The 22,238-nt window shown below is 23.6% G+C and overlaps 2 protein-coding genes across 2 annotated transcripts; both read left to right on the forward strand.

The window, feature by feature from the left end:
* Window positions 1–13,812: 13,812 nt before the first annotated feature.
* Window positions 13,813–17,414, forward strand: LOC130671616 (cytosolic endo-beta-N-acetylglucosaminidase). Its single transcript, XM_057475622.1, has 7 exons — window positions 13,813–13,978; window positions 14,062–14,682; window positions 15,008–15,460; window positions 16,099–16,270; window positions 16,343–16,875; window positions 16,944–17,135; window positions 17,212–17,414. Exons 2-7 carry the CDS (start codon window positions 14,441–14,443, stop codon window positions 17,324–17,326), a joined length of 1,707 nt encoding a protein of 568 aa, XP_057331605.1. The 5' UTR covers window positions 13,813–13,978; window positions 14,062–14,440; the 3' UTR covers window positions 17,327–17,414.
* A 2,645-nt stretch (window positions 17,415–20,059) lies between these two features.
* On the forward strand, window positions 20,060–21,565 carry LOC130672224 (zinc finger protein 430-like). The gene is made up of 2 exons (XM_057476646.1): window positions 20,060–20,729; window positions 20,799–21,565. Exons 1-2 carry the CDS (start codon window positions 20,378–20,380, stop codon window positions 21,263–21,265), a joined length of 819 nt encoding a protein of 272 aa, XP_057332629.1. The 5' UTR covers window positions 20,060–20,377; the 3' UTR covers window positions 21,266–21,565.
* Window positions 21,566–22,238: the final 673 nt, after the last annotated feature.

Raw genomic sequence — 22,238 nt, forward strand, 5'->3', positions numbered from 1 at the left:
ATCGACCCGTGGCAATGATGCGTTGATATCGAGTATCTTGCCGTAGCCAGTCTCCATCAGCGCTTACTCGTACTGCTTCGACTGACTACTCTTTCATACTAGTACGAGCCGGCGTCTAAAAGAGTTGCTAGCGCGAGCCAACTGCCGACTGCGTCAGCGGCGGCGGATAGTTCGGTATCACCCTGTATCTAATTTACTAGTTCGTACTTAGAATATTTTTCAATCTAAAATTTTTTTTTTTTTTTATTTTAATGTATATAGATGATATTATTATTGTTTTTATTTTATTATTATAATTTTAATGTTTCGATAAAAACATTTATTTATTTTATTTTTTTTAATTGAATATAACATAATTTTAAAATATATAGTATAAAAATAATAATAAATATTATCGATTCTTTAAAATAACTAATTCTTATTATTTACGATATAAATTTAATTAATTATTTTTTTTTTAATTTTTATTTTAAATATCGTATACATTTGATACATTGATTATTATTTCTTTTAAATGTAATTTTGATATTTTAATAAAAAATATTTATTTTATTACTTTTTTAATTGAACATAACATATTTTTTAAATATATCATAATAATAATAAATATTATCGGTTATGTAATATCATCAATTCTTATCATTTATTCTATAAAAATTATAAATACATAAATTCAATTAATTACTTTTTTTTTTAATTTGTATTTCAAGTATCGTATACATTTGTTATTTTGATTATTATTTATTACAATAAATATTATTTATTTATTTTTTTTTAATTGAACATAAATTAATTTTAAAATATATTATAATAATAATGATAATAAATATTATCGGTTATATAAATTTGAACTAATTCTCATCATTTATTCTATAAAAATTATAAATAAATGAATTTAATACATTATTTTTCAAAAAACTTTTATTACAATTATCGTATACATTTGATGTATTAATTAATATTTATTTAAATATATATACACATTATTATCATTATTATTTTAATCATATTGTGACAATTATAAAAAAGATTATCGGTTATATAAAATAACTAATTTTTATAATTTATTCTATAAAAATGAGAAATAAATAAATTCAATAAATTAATTTTAAAATATATTATAATAATAATAATAATAATAATAATAAATCTTTTCGTTTATATAAATTTTAACTAATTCTCATTATTTATTCTATAAAAATTATAAATAAATGAATTTAATAATTTACTTTTTTTTTTAATTTTTATTATAAGTATCGTATATATTTGATATGTTCATAGTATTTCATTTATGCAATTTTATATTTATAAACCATCACAAAATATCGTTTGGAAAATTATTATAACAAATAATATTATATTTATTTATTTTATTCTGTAAACAAAAAAATTAATTTAGATAATATCTGGTAATAAAAAACTTTCTCATTATATTTATAACAAATATTCTTTGAATTCCATATTATTTTCTTTTTACATTCAACAATCGACTTGTAGTGTAAAGTTTTTATTATTCTACTATGACATTTACAACGCACATTGGTTCGCAGCGTTTTCAGCATCAATGTTTTATCTTATAAATTAATATTTTAACAATTTTTATTTATTTTAAATTATATAGGATCCAAATATTTTTTTTTTCTAAATATATTAACTATATTTAATTAATATAACAGTTTAAACTATATTATAATTAACATTAATTAATTATAATAAATATACAGTTACTTCATTCTTATTATTTATTGCATTTCTTTTCAACAAAATTTATCTTAAGAGTTTTGACTCAAGACTAAAATACATGTTTATGATTATCAAATATATTTGTAAACGGCAGTATAGTACTTAAACTACGCTTTGATTGCTTGATGTCCAATAAACGGAGCTAAATTATATTGTACTCTATTATAAATAAAGTAATTTTATTTAACTTTAATAAATTTTTATCTACATCAGCTACTAGATTATTTTATTTTTTCAAATAAATAAAAATTCTTTCGTGTACTAAAAATCTTTATACATTTAAACTCTGTGATATTCCAATTTTTATTATTATTAAAATAAGTATTACTTTTTTTTCCCACGAATTTCATGTATTTTCTAACATATATAAAAACTATTGATAGTATTATTTTTTTATACTCATATTAAATATTCACAAATAAGCGGCAAAATTCAATTGCCGTATTGAATATTAATATATAATATTAAAAAACTAAATTATTTATAAAACTAATAATTTTTTAATTATATATAATTTTTACCGTTCATACCTTTAAATTTTTATGGTTTATATTTTATTAAATAATAAATTTAATTCAGTATAACTATATTTACTAATGCTCTCATGACTTAGTAATCTGCGATAGTACTTGTGTTGTACTTTGAATACAATAAGCTTAGGCAATTGCTTAACGACCAATATAACATTATTTATTATTAATAGAGTACTATCCACCTCTATTCCAAACAATTTATTATAACTATAATAAATTCATAATCATACTAAACACTTATCATTATTTTTTCTTCAATCAATTTAAACTTTTAGACTAATTAAAAAATTTTATTCATCTATTTCGATTCTTTTTTATAAAAATACAAATACTAATAATGATAATGGACATTGTATTCGATCATAATTACTTAAGAATTTTCTTACACTTTGATGCTTTACTAAAATCATATTATATACTCACGAGTCAACGGCGGGAGTAAACTTACCACACGCTACGCGCGTCACTACTAACGCTTTGCCTCGACGAACCCAAAAATCATCAATCAACATAGTGTAATTTTTTTATGAATACTTTTTGGTTATTTTTTCAATTATTATATACAAATTAAACTAATTAAATATCATATGCTTTATTAATAATCATATTTTTATTCATTATATCGAAAATATTGTTGGAAATGACGAAAAAAATATACTGTGGTAGTTTGAGCTCTTAATATTAATATTAAAAACTGCTGCATCGCAATTTTCTATTTCTCGTTTAAATAACATGGGAAAATTTATTTTTTAAGCTTTGGAATTTTGTAGCTCATGGTGGGACCAATACTTCTGAATGTTTAAGCCTTATTCTTATGGTAAATTTGACGCTCTACAAAAAAGGTCTCTTATCATTTTTCGATATTTTTATTTCTTCCAAAGTAATTCGAAGTTAAAATTAGATTGACGATAAATTTGTACATTTTTTAAATTTTTTGACGCAACCATCAACTTTATCCGAAAATTTTATAGGACATTTTTTGTAGAGCATTTTATTTCCTACAACTTATCTCAGAGAAAATTTTCGATATTTCACTTAAGTCGTATGTTATTTGTAATTAACTGAAAATTTTCTTAAATAATCTAAATTTTGTTGCATAAAATTAATTATATTAAATTTTCAGTTAATTGCGAATAACTTACGACTCATGAGAAATATCGAAAATTTTCTCGGAGATAAGTTATAGGAAATAAAATGCTCTACAAAAAGTGTCTTCTAAAATTTTCGGATAAAGTTAATGGTTGCGTTAAAAAATTTAAAAAATGTACAAATTTATCGTCAATCTAATTTTAACTTCGAATTACTATTGAAGAAATAAAAATATCGAAAAATTATAAGAAACCTTTTTTATAGAACGTCAAATTTACCATAAGAATAAGGCTTAAACATTCAAAAGTATTGGTCCCACCATGAGCTACAAAATTCCAAAGCTTAAAAAATAAATTTTCCCATGTTATTTAAACGAGAAATAGAAAATCGCGATGCGTCAGTTGTTTATATTAATATTAAGAGCTCAAACGTTCACAGTATTTTTTTTTTCGTCATTTCCAACAATATTTTCGATATAATGAAGAAAAAAAAAAAATAGTCGATTTTTTTGAATCAGTCTATTATACATATTTTATTAGTAAAACTATTTTAAATAATTATTCATTTATTGTTCGTATTTTTTTAATAAAAAATGTTCGTTAATAAAATTTGCTTTAATATAAAAGCTTTATTTTACATTCACACATTTTGGAATAACTCGAATTCGGATCAGCACAATGCGGTGGCACTTGTGTTTTAATTGTAGTTAGGTTCAGCAATTGATAAAAATCAATAACTCAACCTATATCTCAAACAATACCATTTAACTCCAATAAATGTATATATTGTAACGAAAGTGTTACTTAATATAAAATATCTAGAAATTAAAATGCCCTCTTCTTATTAAATAGAAGCGCGACTTGAGTATCTCCGTAGCCTTTTCTTTTACCGCTGTAAATTGTGGTATTATTATTTCTAGTTGAAATTGTTTTTTTTCTTTCTTTACTGTAAATATATCGTTTAAAATGATGAAAAAAATAATTTTGGTAAAGTCGAGCTCTCAATATTAACATTAAGAGGTACTTCTTTCGTGATTTTTGATTTTTCCCATTTAAATAACATAGAAAAAAAGAAAATTTTAAGTTTGGAATTTTATACTTCGGCAATGGCTCACTGTACAGATAAGCTCAGGATATAATTTTGTACAGAACCAAACGGTCTACAAAAAAAAAACGTCTTATCATTTTTTGATAAATTCATCTGTTCAAAAGTTATTCGAGCTTAAAGTCAAATTTATAGTAAATTTCAAATCTTTTTACTTTGCTGGGGAAACTATCAGACATATCACAGAATGTCATAGGATATTTTTTTCTAGACAATTTCATTCCTTAAAAATTATCTTTGATAAAGTTTTTTGAAAAATTCTTTTCTTTTGTAGAGCGTTTGATTCCGTACAAAATTATATCCTGACCTCATCTGTACAATGAGCCATTGCCGAAGTATAAAATTAAAAACTTAAAATTTTCTTTTTTTCTATGTTATTTAAATGGGAAATCAAACTTTACTAGAATTTTTTTTTTTTTTTTTTTTCCATCATCTTGAATGATATTTTATATATAATATGTACTTTAGGGTTTTTCAAAAAAAAGAACAAATTTTTTTTTTGTTTCATAGTATCCAAAAATTGGAAGTATAACTAAAAGGAAAATTTTGGTACCAATTCGAGCTCTTGATAATAATATTGAAATTTGCCTCAATCCATTTTTCTATTTTCTATTTAAATTACACGAGAAAAAATTTTTTTTTTTTTTTTTTTTTTCAGAATTTTCTAGCTCACAAACCAATCAACGGATTTTTATGCACAATACATATTTTTGTAGGAAATTGAACGCTCTACAAAAAAAGTCTTCAATCATTTTTTGATAAATTCCACTGTTCAAAAGTTATTTAAGTTTCAAGTCAAATTCATAGTAAATTTTAAGATCTTTTTACTTTTCCGGCGAAACTATTAGTCTTATCACAAAATGATACTGCACTTTTTTGTAGATAATTTTATTCCTTACAAATTCTTACGAATAAAGTTTTTCGAAATTCCGCATTGTTTTCAAGTTATTTTCATTTCAATGTCAATCTTTTAAAATCAATCAGAAATCTATTTTTTAAGAGCTTGACATTGAAGTGAAAATAACTTGAAAACAATGCGGAATTTCGAAAAACTTTATTTATAATAATTTGTAAGGAATAAAATAATCTACAAAAAAAATTTTGTAACATTTTGTGATAAGATTGATAGTTTCGCCGGAAAAGTGAAAAGATCTTAAAATTTACTATAGATTTGACTTGAAACGTAAATAACTTTCGAACAGTGGAATTTATCAAAAAATGATTAGAGATTTTTTTTGTAGAGCGTTCAATTTCCTACAAAAATATGTATTGCGCATAAAAATCCGTTTATTAGTTTGTGAGCTAGAAAATTTAAAAAAAAAAAAAAATTTTTTTCTCGTGTAATTTAAATGGAAAATAGAAAAATGGATTGAGGCAAACCTCAATATTATTACCAAGAGCTCAAATTGGTACCAAAATTTTTCTATTTAGTTATACTTTCAATTTTTGGATACACGGAAAGAAAAAAATGGGAATTTTCCCAATTTTACTTGGGGAAAATTCCTTTGTTGGCATTGTAAATTCTACCATGTCAACATGTGAATTGTAACAATGTCACATGGTAAATTTTGCTTTGTTACATTGGAATTATTCCTATATTGACAAGGTAAATTTTCCTATGTCAACATTGGAAAAATAACTATGTAATGTAGGAAAAATTCCAATGTTAACATGGGAATTTTTACCATGTTTACATGGTAAAAATTCCCATGTCGACATTGAAAAAATTCCTATATTAACATTGTTGGAATTCCTCTAATGCCATGGAAAATTCTCCAATGTCAACATGGGAAAAATTCCCATGTTAACAGAGTAGAAATTCCCATGTATATTAAAGTGAAATATTTGTAACCTGATGTTTTTTTTACGTAATTTATTAAGTAAATCAAAATAATTCAATTGAATTGATGACTATATACTGTCGGAAACACGATGCAGGGGAGCCTTGGGCACAAAGGTCCCCCGGGGTACGAAGGCCCTCTCAAAAATTAGGTAAAATTTTTTATTTTCGTTTTCCGTCAAGTTATGACCTCTACAATGTTTTTATTATATTTCAAGTCAATATGTGATATGTCGGTCAAAATGGACCACTCGAAAAAAAAAATTGTAACGAAAAAATTTTCCTTTCGATTTTTTACAAAATTTTGATTGATTCTTCCGAAATAGACGAAAAATACATGAATTTGATGGTTAAAAGCCACAAAAATAAAAAACCGGCTTATTAAGGGGGCCTCGTGCCCCAGACTCCCCTAATTGATTTTTACGTACTCGTTTATATTAATCGAATTTATAAAAACATTTGTTCATTGGTAGATGCTACAAAAAAATTTTAATTAAATTACACAAAATTTTTTCGGAAACTTTGAAATTCTATTTTCGTAAATCTTAAAACCTTCACACATCCCTATTTTATCGCTTTAAAGCCTAAATGATACAAATGACCAAAATATTTCGTATTTTAGGAATTTTAGCTTTTTGTGGACTTTTCCCATGCAACATAGCAATTTTTCCTATGTTGACATAGCTATTTTTCCTATGTTGACATGGAAATTGTTACTATGTCAACATGGGAATATTTACTATGTTAACAAAGGAATTTTTTTCTTGTCAACATGGGAAAAATTCCCATGTCAATATAGAAGAAATTACTCTGGAAACATGGGAAAAATTCCTATATTGGCATGGTAAAAATACCCATGTCAATTAAGGAATTTTAGCAATGTTAACAGAGGAATTTTTCCATGTCTACATGGAAATTTTTCCAATGGCAACATGGAAGATATTTCTATAATAAATGGGTAAAATTCCCATAAAATATGGTTATATTCCCATTTTACCCTAGTAAAATTTCCCATGTTGATAAAGTAAAATTTGCCATGTCAACAAGGGAATTTCTCCTAAGTAAAATTGGAAAAATTCCCATGTTTTTCTCTCCGTGTACCATGAGAAAAAAAAAAAATTTGTTCTTTTTTTTAAAACACCCTAATGTACTTGTTTCTTTAAGGGTACATATCTTAAATTTTTTCCTACTACTTGACATCCATTATTTCGTTGTTCATCATGGTATAATCAATATCCACACAACATTACTCAACTAATTATCGAACGGCAGAAGTAAGTCTATACTTACTGTACTCTATTGCTCATCACTACTTACGCTTTGCTTCGACCAATCAATAATCATTACTCAACATAGTCTAACTTTTGTATAAATACTTTTTCCTTATTTTTATAATATAAATTATTTTAAATCACATTTTATAATGTTTTCACATTTCATCATTTATATTAAACAATTTCTAGTTATTATTTAATTAAATTTTAATATTTATTGCTTTATTGTTCACATTTTTAAATAATGTAATTGTAATGTTTTATTAATCTCGTTTATAAATTTTTTTTTTCTAAATTATAAATGATATATATTTATTTTGAGACCAATAAATATTAACGAACGTTACATATTCTTTTTGCTTAATAACGCTTTGCCTCACCATCAAAATTTTTATAAAGCACGTTAAAAAATATTAACATGAAAAATTTACATAAATAAAAATTATTTTCTTTAACGCTAGTAATATTTGTTTCATACAAAATTAACATCAACCTTAAAATTAGTGTAAGTACATATTGAAATATAATAGAAGAAAAACCTAAATAATGCACACATTAATGAGGCGTTATATTTCATTGAAGTGATAATAGTATTCACTTTTCATTTTATCGTAGTCATTTTATTTTTTTTTTTTTTTTTAATCATAATTTTTTTTTTTTGCTGAAATATACATGTAGTAGAGATAATTACTTGCTATAGAAAAAACTTAGTAATTAGACTACTTCATCAATTTCTATTTATATTTAAAAAAAAAAAAAAAAACATCCAATCAGAAAAAAAAAATTGCTTTATCTGATCATATATACACGTAAATTTAAAAATTCAATAGCAATCAATGATTCACAACGTTTTCAGCATACATTCCTATTCATTTAATTTTTGTTTCTTATTAATCAATAAAAGTTTACTCTGAATATAAAAATATAACGACCCTGAGATAACATAAAATTAATTACAATATATATTTTCACTAAGCTTATTTTTATTATTTGTTGAGTTTCTTTATAACATAATTTATTTCGAACTGATTAAAGACTCATACATGTTCTCAACCATTAAAAATATTTAACATCCTTTTTTTTTTTTTATTTCTTATGAGGCTATTTTTCTTCTTAACAATATCTCAAATTACGTCACAATTGAAACTGTTATTTTTCTAATCAATTATATTTTTAATGTAAATTTATATGACTTAGTAAACTGCTGTAATACTCGAGCTAGCATTTTTAAGTACTCAACTTTATTTTTTCACTCTATTATAAATAAACTAATAATCTTCCTACCTAATAAAATCTTTAAACTTTAATAAATTTTTGACTACATTAGCCTTTCTTTCTTTTTTTAACTAAGTACAAATACTGAGTAATTATAACGAGTATGACATACGACTATATAATTAGTAATACCTACTAACGCTTTGCCTCAACTAAATAATAATCATTATCCAACATAGTCTTAATTTTTTATTATTTTTGTTCCTCTCAATTATTATATACAAATTAATAAACTATATTTATAATATAGTCCTTATATTTAATCATATTTCACTACTTAATTTGATTATTCTTATCAGTAACTTATCAGTACATCTATTTTTATTAATTATCCCTCCATTGCTCATGTTTTGTATATAAATTAAAATTTTTAAAGCTCTAAAATTGATAAATCTAGTTTTCCATGTTTAAAACAAGAAACCAAAAAATTATTTTAAATATTTATCTTTTCAAACTCACTATCATTCTATTTTTAAGCTAAAACATGTGTTTTTTATCTTTTTTAAATACAAATATACTTCATAATATATATAATTTTTAGTAATAAATAAATCATTTTCTAAACATCATCTTTTCTATTTATATTAATTTTTTTTTATTATAGTCAACTTGTACCATAGGTTTATACAAAATATACCAATTAAATGTAACTGGTTAAAAGAATCGAGTTGTGTACTGTTATTTTATTAAATTAGTATCCAACTAATTAGTAAAAGTAAAAAATTGGAAACGCCCGAGATACACTCTCCTGCTTGGATATTTTTTAATGCACTCTATTATGTATTTTTTAACTTTTATATTGTTCAAGTATACATTATTAATTATTATTTTCAGATGACAATTACAAAAAAATGTTTTTTTTTTTTTTATATTAAACAATACAATAAAGAATAGAATTATTATAAAACGTAAAAGTTGTCTTGGTGATAATTTCAACAATTTATTTATTTCTACCAAGATCATTCTTTGTTCAAAGACAGTTAAATTATAGTTTTAAATACTTGATATTTTTTCAGGCTTATTAATAGTTTGTCAGCACAAGATTCATATATTTTTTTATCATTGGAGTATCATTAATTTTTTTATTTACTTTAGTTATTATACGACAACAATTTCTCCGTATAATTGGATTTATACTGCTCATGAACATGATGCTAAATTACGTGCTACAATAATTACTGAGACAGAGAAAATGTTTACGAATAAGTCTTGTCCGTAATGAAAGAGACTAAAAAATTTGCTAATGCTTTAATAATGATAGCAAAGCATTCACAAGGTAGATGTAAATAAATGATTTAAAAATTATCTGATATTTCTCGGTTTTCCAATAAAGTTTTTTACATTTTTTCCTGATTTAGAAATTTTATTCGTATTATTAAGATATTCATGGTTTTGATAATATTATTATTCTTGATAATTAAATCTGACAATTAAATCACGTGAAAAACAAAAAAAAAAGTCATTAAAACAAATTAATATGGCCTAATTTTGGTTATTTGATGTTAAAAATATATAAGTTAAAATATTCAATAAAAAATTTAAAAATTAAACTAAATTCAAAGTACACTAGTCACAGACATTAAGGGATATAAAAAAATTCCAAATTTTTAAGTTACTTTCAACAGGTTGTATCTCAAAGGTAAATGTTTGTATGATAAAAAAAAATTTGGCATATTGTAGCATCTAGTGTCTAGTTTTCTGATCTGGTCTTGGAATTTATTTGTTATGCATGGTTCCGGAGTCATAAAAAATTAATCGTAATTATTAAAAAAAATTTTTATGGTTTTCTTAGGATTACTATAAAAACCGTTCATCATAAAAAAATTCAAGACCAGGCCTGAAAACTAGACTCTTGAGGCTACAATTTGCTTTTTTTTGTTTTTGTTGTACTTTTCGAAATTCCCTGATATTTGTCGATATTTTCGGTAAGTGGCCACCCTGATTCAGCATTTGACTCTCTATGTGAAGATTTCATTGGCACACAGCGTTTTCAACAGAAACGGTTCATCTAAAAAATAAACATTTTAACGATTCTTATTTATTTTATTTTTATTTCTTATCAATCTATAAGAGTTTATAGTGAATATTAAAATTTTATTAAAAATTGAATTAGTATATTATACAATTATTAATTTTCTATCAAGCTTCCATTAAATGCATTTTCAATTATAATACATATATTAATTATCTATATCTATAAAATGAGAGGTATTTTTTTTAATGCCCATCACATAAAAACTACTTAATATTTCGACACGAAATTTGCACTATAAACTTTTCCGTATTTCAAAGAACGTTTTTAGCTATATATGATGATCATTTTGATGATAAAAACTATATATTTTTTAAATTTCTTTTCAATAAATTTCATTGATTATCGATCGTTCTTTTTTTTCAAATAATACAAAAAAACATTATATATGGGGGGGCATTCCATGCCAAATCGACCACTTTGAAACCAGACTCCCTTCGATTTGGCTAAAAATCTTTTCTCTTTTTTTAATCGATCCAAAACGTTGATCAGAATTTTGTCAAATTTTTCTACCCAACCAAAAAAAAAAATTATGAATTAAAAAAAAAAAAAAAGCTTTTTTTTTTCAACAAGCTATAATTTTCTCAAAAATTGATTTATTAGGACGTTTGTTTTTTTAAAATAGTCATTTTTGAAGAAAATTAGAAAAAAAATTATTCAATTATTTTAAAAACAATTTCCCATTGATATAAAGTACATAAAAATTACAATATAAATGATATTATTTTAAATAACAAGCTTTTAAATAAAATTAATTTTCATCTATGTTTCTATGTCACAAACAAAAAAAAAAAAAAAAAAATAATTATTATTTTTATTATACATTTTCAGTTATTTCATTTTTAGTATTCACTGTGTATTTTTATTACAAAATTTATCTTAATGAGAGTTTACTCTGCTCTACTTAAATTCCTATATTGAATGGTTTACTAATTAATAATCAAATAATAAATAAAATTTATTAATGTATATAGAAATGCAGCTGCTATTAGTATGTAAGTTATGGTATTGGCGATATACTGTGGCCAACCCATATTTACAAATCAACATAGTCGACCATTTCAAAAGAAACTAAAGTTCCTTCAAGTTTCAAAGTGCAAAAATCACTCGATAATTGTGACTACGCTAAATATTACCATTAATTTTATACTTTATTCACTCTATCTGAAAATTAAGTACATACTTTACAGCATCCATTCTATTGTACTCCTAGTATCTAATTCTTATCAACTATAAAATCTCTACTTTTTATTATATTAGTATTTTTTTTTATCAAAATACAGACAGAATAATTAGAACGGGTATGACATACAACTATAATTAATTAAAAATTTTCTTAAAATTGTAGGCTTTACTAAACGTGACTAATATACTCACGTGTCAACCGCGGGAGTATACTTACTGTACTCTATGCTCATCACTTACTATCGTTTTGCCTCAACTAAGTAAGAATCATCATTCAACATAGTCTTAATTTTTTATTATTTTTATTCCTGTAAATTATTATATTTTAATTAATAAACTGTGTTCATAATATAGTGCTTATCATATTTTACTACTTAATTTCATTATTTTGTTTTTATTAATGATCAAATAACTTTTTAGTATTTTTATTTTTCCATTAAATTTATTTTCAGATCATAGAATCCGAATATTTTCGTTCTGAATATATTAATTATATTCAAGTAATGTAACAGTTTAAATTATATTACAATTAATTCAAACATTGTAAAAAAAAAAAAAAAAATTAATTATGATAAATTTACAGTTATTTCATTCTTATTATTTCATCCTTATAACAACATTTATCTTTTGAGAGTTGACTCAAGACCAATGTATGTTTCTACTTATTAAATATATTTTGTAGATATTTTTTTGTCCATCGATTTTCATTAATTATTCTTTCATTGCTTATGTCTTCAATAAATTTAAATTGTTAAGGCTCTATATTTAAAAATTCTAGTTTTCCATTTTGAAAATATTTTCCTGTCTAAATTTGCTATATCCACTCCATATTTAACTTGAAATTTTTTTTAAATTTACATTCGCTTATGATTACAAGCTATTTGTAATATGCAACTAGATTTGTTTCAAATTATTCTAATTCATCTCGTTGGAAACCTCGATACTTATTATCACGAGTAAAATTTATAATTATTATAATGATCCTGTATTATCAAAACAGAATTAAAAAAAGTTAATTATTAAAATTTTTTTATTTTATCACTTAATAAATTTTAAAACTTAGCCGATTTTTTCGTTTTTCTATTCGTTGTAAATTTCTGTGAAAAACAAAATCTGAAATAGACGTTATTAAAACTTGAAATAATAGATATAATAATTTGCTGATTCGTCTTAAAAATTGTTATTACAAATGTTTATTTTGTTCTCTTTGTAATTTTGTATAATTAAAAACTATTAATAAAAGCTAAATACATTTAGTTTATAATGTATAAAATTTTCTTCCAATTTGTACTATTAACTTAACTCTTAATAATAAAAATCATTTTCTGAACATCATCTCATCTATTTATATTAATTTTATTTTTTATATTCAACTTGCAGGATATATTTATATAAGAAACATAAATTTAATTTAACTGTTCAAATAAAAAAAGTTTTGTATGCTATTGTTTTATTTAACTGCTGCTATGTAATTAGTATCTAATTGTGTAGATGACGAGTTGATATGTTTTATTGTTGACGTATTATTTTATATTTTTATTTTTTGCAAATTTTTTTTTTCTTCTTCTGAGTTATAATAATTATAGAGTAATCCGTCTGTTGTATTTTAACATTCCTGTTTTGTAAAATGCGTATCCACGGAGCCTATATATATATATATATATATATGCATGTAGAAATATATGTATATGTATTTATATAGATATATCTAGGCTCCATGTGCGTATCATTGAAATATTTAGTTTTTATATTTATAACCTACAAAACAGCTAATAGTTTAATTTTTTTTAAGGCGACATTCATGGAAACTCTTGTTTTTTAATTTGTTCTCTGTGAATATCAGGTCAGCTGGCATTATTTATCAAGAAATTCTATAATATAAGTATATGGTCATAGATGCGAGGTAATTATGACACGTATGCACTCTATTATATATTTTTCAATTTTTCTATTGTTTAAGTATAAATTATAAATTTTTATTTTCAGGTGACAATTTAAAAACTACATATTTTTAATTCACTAAAAAATACAATCAAGAATAGAAATATTACATGATGTCAAATGTATGTCATTCATAGAAAAAATACTCTCATCTCATATGATTACGTATCTACTTGATATTAATTATATCAAAATTATTAAATAAACCAACAATGGGAATAAATCTTGTTTACCTTGGGTTACTTAGATATATTATTAGATATTAGCGACTCACTTCCTTTTACATATTTTTATTGTGTGGAAGACAATAAAATGAGTAAAGTTATTAGAATAAATCAGTCTTCAAAAGTATTCTTGTTGGTAAAGACTAGTAGTATAATATTTAAAATACTTAGATGATTAAATTTTTTATTTTCATTGCGACATGGATAACAATACAGAACGTATTGCTAAACCTTTTCGAACATTAGAAGAATTATATTCTAATTTAGATAATTTAGAACCCTGGCCAGAAGTTTGTGAGCTACGAGAATCTGCTGAATATGTTTATAGTGGTCAGGAAATTTGTCTTGGTGATGAATTCGAAAGTTTATCAAAATTTAATCGAGACAAACAACCCAAAACAATTGTTTGTCATGATATGAAAGGTGGTTACTTAGAAGACAGGTAAATTATATTGTTAAATACTCGATATTTTCTTTTTTTTTTTAAGCACACCGAGAAAAAGAAACTTTTTTCAAGTACCTGCGTGTTTAAATCCCCCAGAGTAAATATTTATTTATTAATAGTAAAAATATACTCCAACTGAGTAATATTTTCTTGATTTAAGAATTTGTATATTTATTTTGAGAAAATATTCTTGATTGGACTACATTTTTACTAAGATGGAATAAATAATTTTCTCGGGGGGATACAAACACGCAGATATTTGAAAAAACATTTAATTTTTTTTCAGTGCAATTATCAAATAAATATTAATTTTTTTTTACAGGTTTATTGACGGTTCTTCAGCACAAGATTCATATATTTTTTATCATTGGAGTATTATTGATATTTTCATTTACTTTAGCCATTATACGATAACAATTCCTCCGTATGGTTGGATCCATACTGCTCATAAACATGGTGTTAAAGTACTTGGTACAGTAATTACTGAGAGAACAGACGGAGAAAAAGTTTGGGAGCAAGTTCTGTCCTCAATGGAAGAGACTAAAAAATTTGCTGATGCTCTTATAATGATAGCAAAACATTATAAATTTGAAGGATGGCTTTTGAATATTGAAAATAAAATTAATCATAATGATATTGATCAATTGAAATATTTTGTTCAATATTTGACTTATGGAATTCATAGTGAAATTGATAATGCTGAAATTATTTGGTACGATAGTGTGACAACTGATGGCAGTTTGCTGTGGCAAAATAAATTAAACGATAGAAACAAGTAAGAATAATCTATATCTATAAAATGATAGGAGTTTTTATTCGAACGCTCATCACGCACTAACTGCTGACTATAATGACAGGAAATTTGCACTATAAACTTCTGCATATTTCCAAGAAGGTTTTTAGCTATATATTATTATCATTTTGATGGTAAAAACTATAGTTTTTTCAAATTTCATTTCAATAAACTTTATCGATTATCGATCGTTATTTATCTTCAAATAAAACAAAAAAACATTATATATGGGGCATTCCACGCCAAATTGACAACTTTGGAACCCGACTCCCTTCGATTCGGTTGAAAATTTTTCTCTTTTTTTACTTGATCAAAAGCATTTCTCAGAATTTTATCAAATTTTTTTAAGCGACCAAAAAAAATGATAAATTAAAAAAAAATCCTTTTTTCTAATAAGCTATAACTTTTTTAAAAATTGACTTATCAGGTGGTTTTGTATTTCAAAATTGTCGTTTTTTCATTTAGTTTTTGAAGAAAATTAGAAAAAAATTATCCCAGTCATATAAAGTAGATATTTTATATTATTAATTATTTTTAGTACCCCGCGAAGCGGGCGGGATCTGATATAGTGGTTTATAAATTTATAAACAATTTATTTAATTATATAATTTCATTTATAGAGATTTTTTTGAAAATTGCGACGGAATATTCTTAAATTACAATTGGACTGATGCTGGATTATTAGAAAGTCGTTCAATTGCTGAATGTACTAATAGAACTACTGACATTTATGTAGGTCTTGATGTATGGGGTCGCGGATGTCCTGGAGGTGGTGGTTTTAATTCTATCGAGGTAATTTAACTCAATTTAATTATTTAAATTTTTATTATTAATTTATTTTCTTTTTCGTCGATTTTTATTTAGGCATTAAAAAAAATACGTGATTGTGATCTATCAGTAGCAATATTTGCTCCAGGTTGGACTCACGAATATTTCAATGGTCAAACATTTGAATTAATTGAAAATATATTTTGGGCACAATTACTTCCATTTATGTATATACACGTACCTATTTATGATAATGAAATATTTGTTACAACTTTTTGTCGTGGATATGGTGAAAAATATTTTTATAATGGAGAAAGCGATGAGACATCTTTACCTTTTTATAATTTAGCATGGCAAGAGCCACAAATTTCAATACCTAATTATCAATTAAAATTTACCCATGTAAATATTGTTGAGGCTAAAAAAGATAATAAAGAGGCTGATAAGAAAGACTTACCTGTTTGTACATATGAGACTCTATTTCATAAAATAATAGCTCAAGGCAGTAAAATACATATTGAAGATAAACCTGAGCAAAAGTCGATTAACTGTATTCAATTTTTTACAAAATACTCTTACAATGGCGGAGGCTGTATTAAAATAAATGTGAATCGTCCTCAATATCATAGGTACTTAATTAATTGTCATATTAATTTTTTTAATCATTATTTTATTAACATAAATAAAAATATTTAAGATTGTTTTTAATACACCTGGAACATAATACTGATATTCAAGTTATTATCATTCATCGTACTGATGAAAATAATAATATCCAAGACGATGATAACAAAGAAAATTATCCAGTACTTATTATAAAAAATAATACAATGACAAAACGTTTGGAACCATATGAAAATTTTGAATTAAATTCTCAGTGGAAGCAGAGGTTTTTATTTAATTTATTTTACAATCACTGTTTTTGAATAATTATATTTATATATTTATTATTTTAAATTAAACAGTTACTATCGTTCTACGAGTATGAAGACAATCAATGAGCTTGGAGTTATTTTTACAAACACAGGATCTTTTTGCCTTGGAAAAATTCAAATTCAGCAAATGCCCAGGATTATTTAAAAATTGTATATTTAACTATTATTATTCTAATCGTGTATCTGTTGCATTAAAACTTTTTGTATATGACAAAGAAATTAAAAGTTACTATAAATATTTGAGTATATTATTACTATTTTATGAAACTAAATTACCATATAATTACAAATAGCACACTTGGCTTTGCGGCATCTATAATAGCAATTTTAAGACTGTTTTTTCAAAATTATGTATTATAAAAAAAAAAGTATTTCATTTATAGTTTTTTCAATTTTCTACATGAGCTTTTTTCTTTTTTTGTAGTTAATTTGTTGAAACCCAAACTGGAAATTATCAATTTTTTGACCTATCAATAAGGCACCAAAATGTTAACTAAACAATGAGAAATTTATGTCATTGAATAAATATCTACTTGAAAGTCCTGATACAAACGGCGACAAAAAGTCAATTACAAATAATTATCAAATAAGTTATCTGAACTTGTCAATAGAAATTACTGTTTTAAGACGGGAAAAAAAACACAAATTTTCTATGACTCCTAGGATCAACATCTGTACGTCTTATTTATATAAAAAAAACGGCTTTGAGGCAAAATAAAATTTGTCTTGCCTTTATATGACATCTTTGTGTCATTCTAAAGTTGTTCTGTGCTACTTGGGAATATAAGTAATCTATCAAAATAAACATTATTTTTTTTTTCTTTATTTTTTGTAATTCAAATTAGACTAAAGCGAATGCGTTGAGAATTATTTACACTCTTTCTGATAGCATTAAAAAATAAAAAATAAATAATTGTTTCTTGAAGAGGAGCTTATTGTTATATTATCTAACGATTACTGTCAATCAAAAATAGATTAATTTAAAAATTTTATAATCTAGATGGTACATAACCGCCAGATGTTACGAACTATCTTGACTAGTAAAAGATCTAGAGCTATAATTTGATTAAATATTACGAAACATGTTGATAATAAAAGCTCTATCTGGAGCTAAATAATATTTATTTGAACTCATTGCTCAGTAATTCAAATATTCTAACGTATCACAATATATTATAAAAAAAAAATTAATGAGGTAATTTAACAATAAAAGTGGAATTAGCATTTCTTCAGTTTTAAATAAAAAAATTTACTATTAATAGAAACAATTTTAAAAACTGCATTCGCAGAATTTTTTAAAATCTTTGAGCTATTGAAAAATAATTCCTTTTTAATATTATTTAACTTTTTGATTAAAAAAATTGTCAGGTTTATTATTCTCAGTGTGATGTTTAAAACTACTAAACTAACATATTTGTAATATTAAATGTTAGTTTTTTGTTGACCAATGAAACATCGGATGTAAAAATATCCACGTGAAATAATATCTTTTATTATATATTGTTCGTAGATATTGTTGGTATATTGGATATTTTCTCCTAACGCCAGTTTTTTTTTTTCTGATTTTTCTTTCGCTTCTGTTAGTAAAAAAATTTTTAATTTTTATTTTTCAAATTAATTTTATTAAAATGTTCGCAGTATTTTGATTCATATTTTATAATTAGTAATTTTACCAAACATAAATAAATAAATACTACATAACTAATGTAGAGTGTCACAATTAATGAGTGTAAATGTAGCAGATGTCAGACAAATTCAAAGTTATAAATAGAGTAAATAATTAAAGAAAAAATTTTTTTTTAAAATGCACTTATTAATTTTTTAATTTTTTAAATGCGCATTTTTTTTTTTAATTTAATTTTATTAATTATTTACTCTATTTATTAATAATTTTAAAATTGACTGATGTCTGCTACAATCACACTCATTCACAATTAACATTTTTATTTTTTGTTTAAGAAAAAAATTACATATTGTTTCAATAGATATTCTCAAAATAAAAGCTGTCGAGAGTCTTGTGCATTTACTATCATACAACTAACACTTGGTAGGTACCAGAAGTAGCGTCAGGAATCAGACAATTTTTTAAGTTTTATAAACAAATTACTCATAAAAAAAATTCAATTTTTAGAACACCCTGATTAAAAAAAATGATTAAAAATGATTTCACACGTTAAATGTCCATAAGAGACAGGATTAGAAATGATTTGAAGGATTAAAAAGTATTTAAAATGATTAAAAAACAAATCATTTTAAATACTTTTTAATCATTTTTTTTAATCAGGGCATGTACAAAAAAAATTTTCAAATTCTTTGATATGCAATTTTTAAAAATGTTTTCTATGAGTATTTTATTTGTCTCTATTTAAACGAAATAAATTTTTTTAAATTTCTAATACTTTCCGTATCATAACAACATGATACTATACAAGTAGCATCGGACATCAGACAATTTTTCAAGTTTTATAAACAAATTACTTTTAAGTAAAAATCAATTTTCAAAACATCCATAAAAATAATTTTTAAAATTTTTTATATGCAATTTTTAACGAGTGTAAATGTAGTAGACATCCGACAAATTCAAAATTATAAATAAATAGGGTAAATAATATTTATAAAAAATGCACTTATTAATTTGAAAATTTTTTAAATGCGCGTTTTTTAAAATTTTATTTTATTAATTATTTATTCGATTTATTAATTATTTTAAATTTGTCTGATGTCTGCTACATTCACACTTATAATTTTTAAGTTTTTCTATGAGTATTTTATTTGTGTATTTAGAAGAAATAAATTTTTCTGATGTCCGATACTTTCCGTATCCTCTAACAAAGATATGTAACAAAAAAAAATATACACACATATGTACATTGCCAAAAATATCAGCGCCACTATTCATACTCCAGCAACTCTAGCCCTTACCAGTTACAACTTACAACGAATAACGTACACATTAAAAAAAAAAAAAAAACAGCAGGTGATCAGAGATACAACAGATTATTGTCTGAAAAAAATAAATAATACACATAAAAATAACAAGTGATTTAAAATAAACATTGTGACAATGAACCGTACAACAGAAAATTATTTTTTTTATCTTAAAATTTTTTATTTTATTTTTTTGTAATTCATATTGCGGTAATGTTTAAAAACAGTGATTTATACATAGCATTTGTAGTTAAATAATTATTTAAAAATGGCCTTTGGATCTAGTGATGCAAAATGTATTCCTGACATTGGTAATCAACTGAATAATAATTTCGAAACAATAAATGCTACTATGAATACTAATTATTCATCTTATAATTGTCGTACGATTCATCAAATTGATGAAAATCATGATGTCAATAGTTATAATAATAAAAACATAAATCAATCATCAACTCGATCCAATGAAAATAATCGAACAATTAAAAAAATTGATGTTGCGACAATGACTGATCCTTTGTCAATTGATTTTCGACGTACTTCTGAATATTTAGCTCGCTGTTCTAATTCACTTGGACTTTCTCGATCATTTGATTCAAATTTAACAAATAATATTGATGGTTAGTCATTAGTAAATTTAAATTATAATTTATTTATCGAAATTTATTATTATTTTTTTTAAATTCTAGGTACGTTAATTTACCACTGTCCCGAATGTCCTAATAAATTTGAAGATCGTGATTTATTTAATGAACATTTAGAAGATCACAAACAACGGCCTCATATTTGCGATATTTGTGGTGCTAGTCTTAAACGCAAAGAACATTTAGATCGTCATAAACAAGGTCATAACAAAGACAGACCTTATAAATGTACATTGTGCTGCAAGGCTTTTAAACGAAATGAACATCTAGCTAGACATACAATTATTCATTCTGGTAGTAAAAATCAAGTATGCACAAAATGTGGTAAAGCTTTTTTTAGAAAAGATCATTTGAAAAAACACATTCAAAGCCATAATTCTAGTAATAAAATTGTTGTTGAATCACAAACAACTAATCTTCAAGAACGTAGTAGTCCTCATGAAACACTCGACAATATTGCGATGATGGTTCGACAATTAAGAGCACCACCTTTTTCAATATTACGTACTTAGATATTTTTTTTTGTTTTTTTTTTTTTATTTATTATTATCGATATTTAATTTACAAACGATTTAATTTTTAATTCTACACATGAGCAGAAAATAAATGTTTTCTTGGATAAAGAATTTATTTTTAATAATTATTTGAATTGATTAAATATTCCCTGGTGGAAATATTTTTCTAAAAAAAATTCATAATTTGAATTTCAAGTTTTGTTGTTTATCTTTAAATGACTGAGATTTAACGAATTTATATGAATTATAGGAAATTTTATTTTCATGTAAGAACTAGCCTATTGTTAAGAATTTCATGGATTTTCCAGAAAATTTTCAGTTAAGTGAAGAAAAAAAATTGAATCGTATGAAAAATAATTATTAAGTCTTTTTTTTTAAAGAAATATAATAGCGATTTCAAGTTTAATTGGATTTTATTTAAAGTGTATTTATATAAATTATGAATCATAAATTTTTTTATTAAGTTTTTACTTGAAAAAAAAAAAAATTATTTATTGTAAAAGTTGATCTTTATTTTTACGGATTTAAATAATTACAAGAATGGTATTTCTTAATTAAATTTGTTAATTTTTAATACCGAAAAATTATTGAGAATTTATGAGAAAAAAACGAATTCTTCAATCAAAAAAGATAGTCGTGTTAAAAGTAATTTTCGCTCAGTATAGTTTTAAAATAAAATATAATATCGCTTTAGAAAAAAAATTAGCGAGAGTACAATTGGAATAATTTTTTATATTAGATGAATGTTTTTTAATAATTATGAGTATGTGTGATTTAATGTGATAGTTAAAGAATAAGATGCATTTTGCTTTTTTCATAACTAACGCAAAATAATTAAAAAATAAAGACTTACGCTTTAGAATAATTAATTGGAAGGAATTAACAACCGAGAAATTATTAATTAACAGTATTTCAAAATCATTTCGATACCTAAACAATTGTCAATAATAATATCAATTAAAAATTTAAT

This window comes from Microplitis mediator, chromosome 7 (genome assembly GCF_029852145.1).
Source record: "Microplitis mediator isolate UGA2020A chromosome 7, iyMicMedi2.1, whole genome shotgun sequence".
NCBI lineage: Eukaryota > Metazoa > Arthropoda > Insecta > Hymenoptera > Braconidae > Microplitis > Microplitis mediator.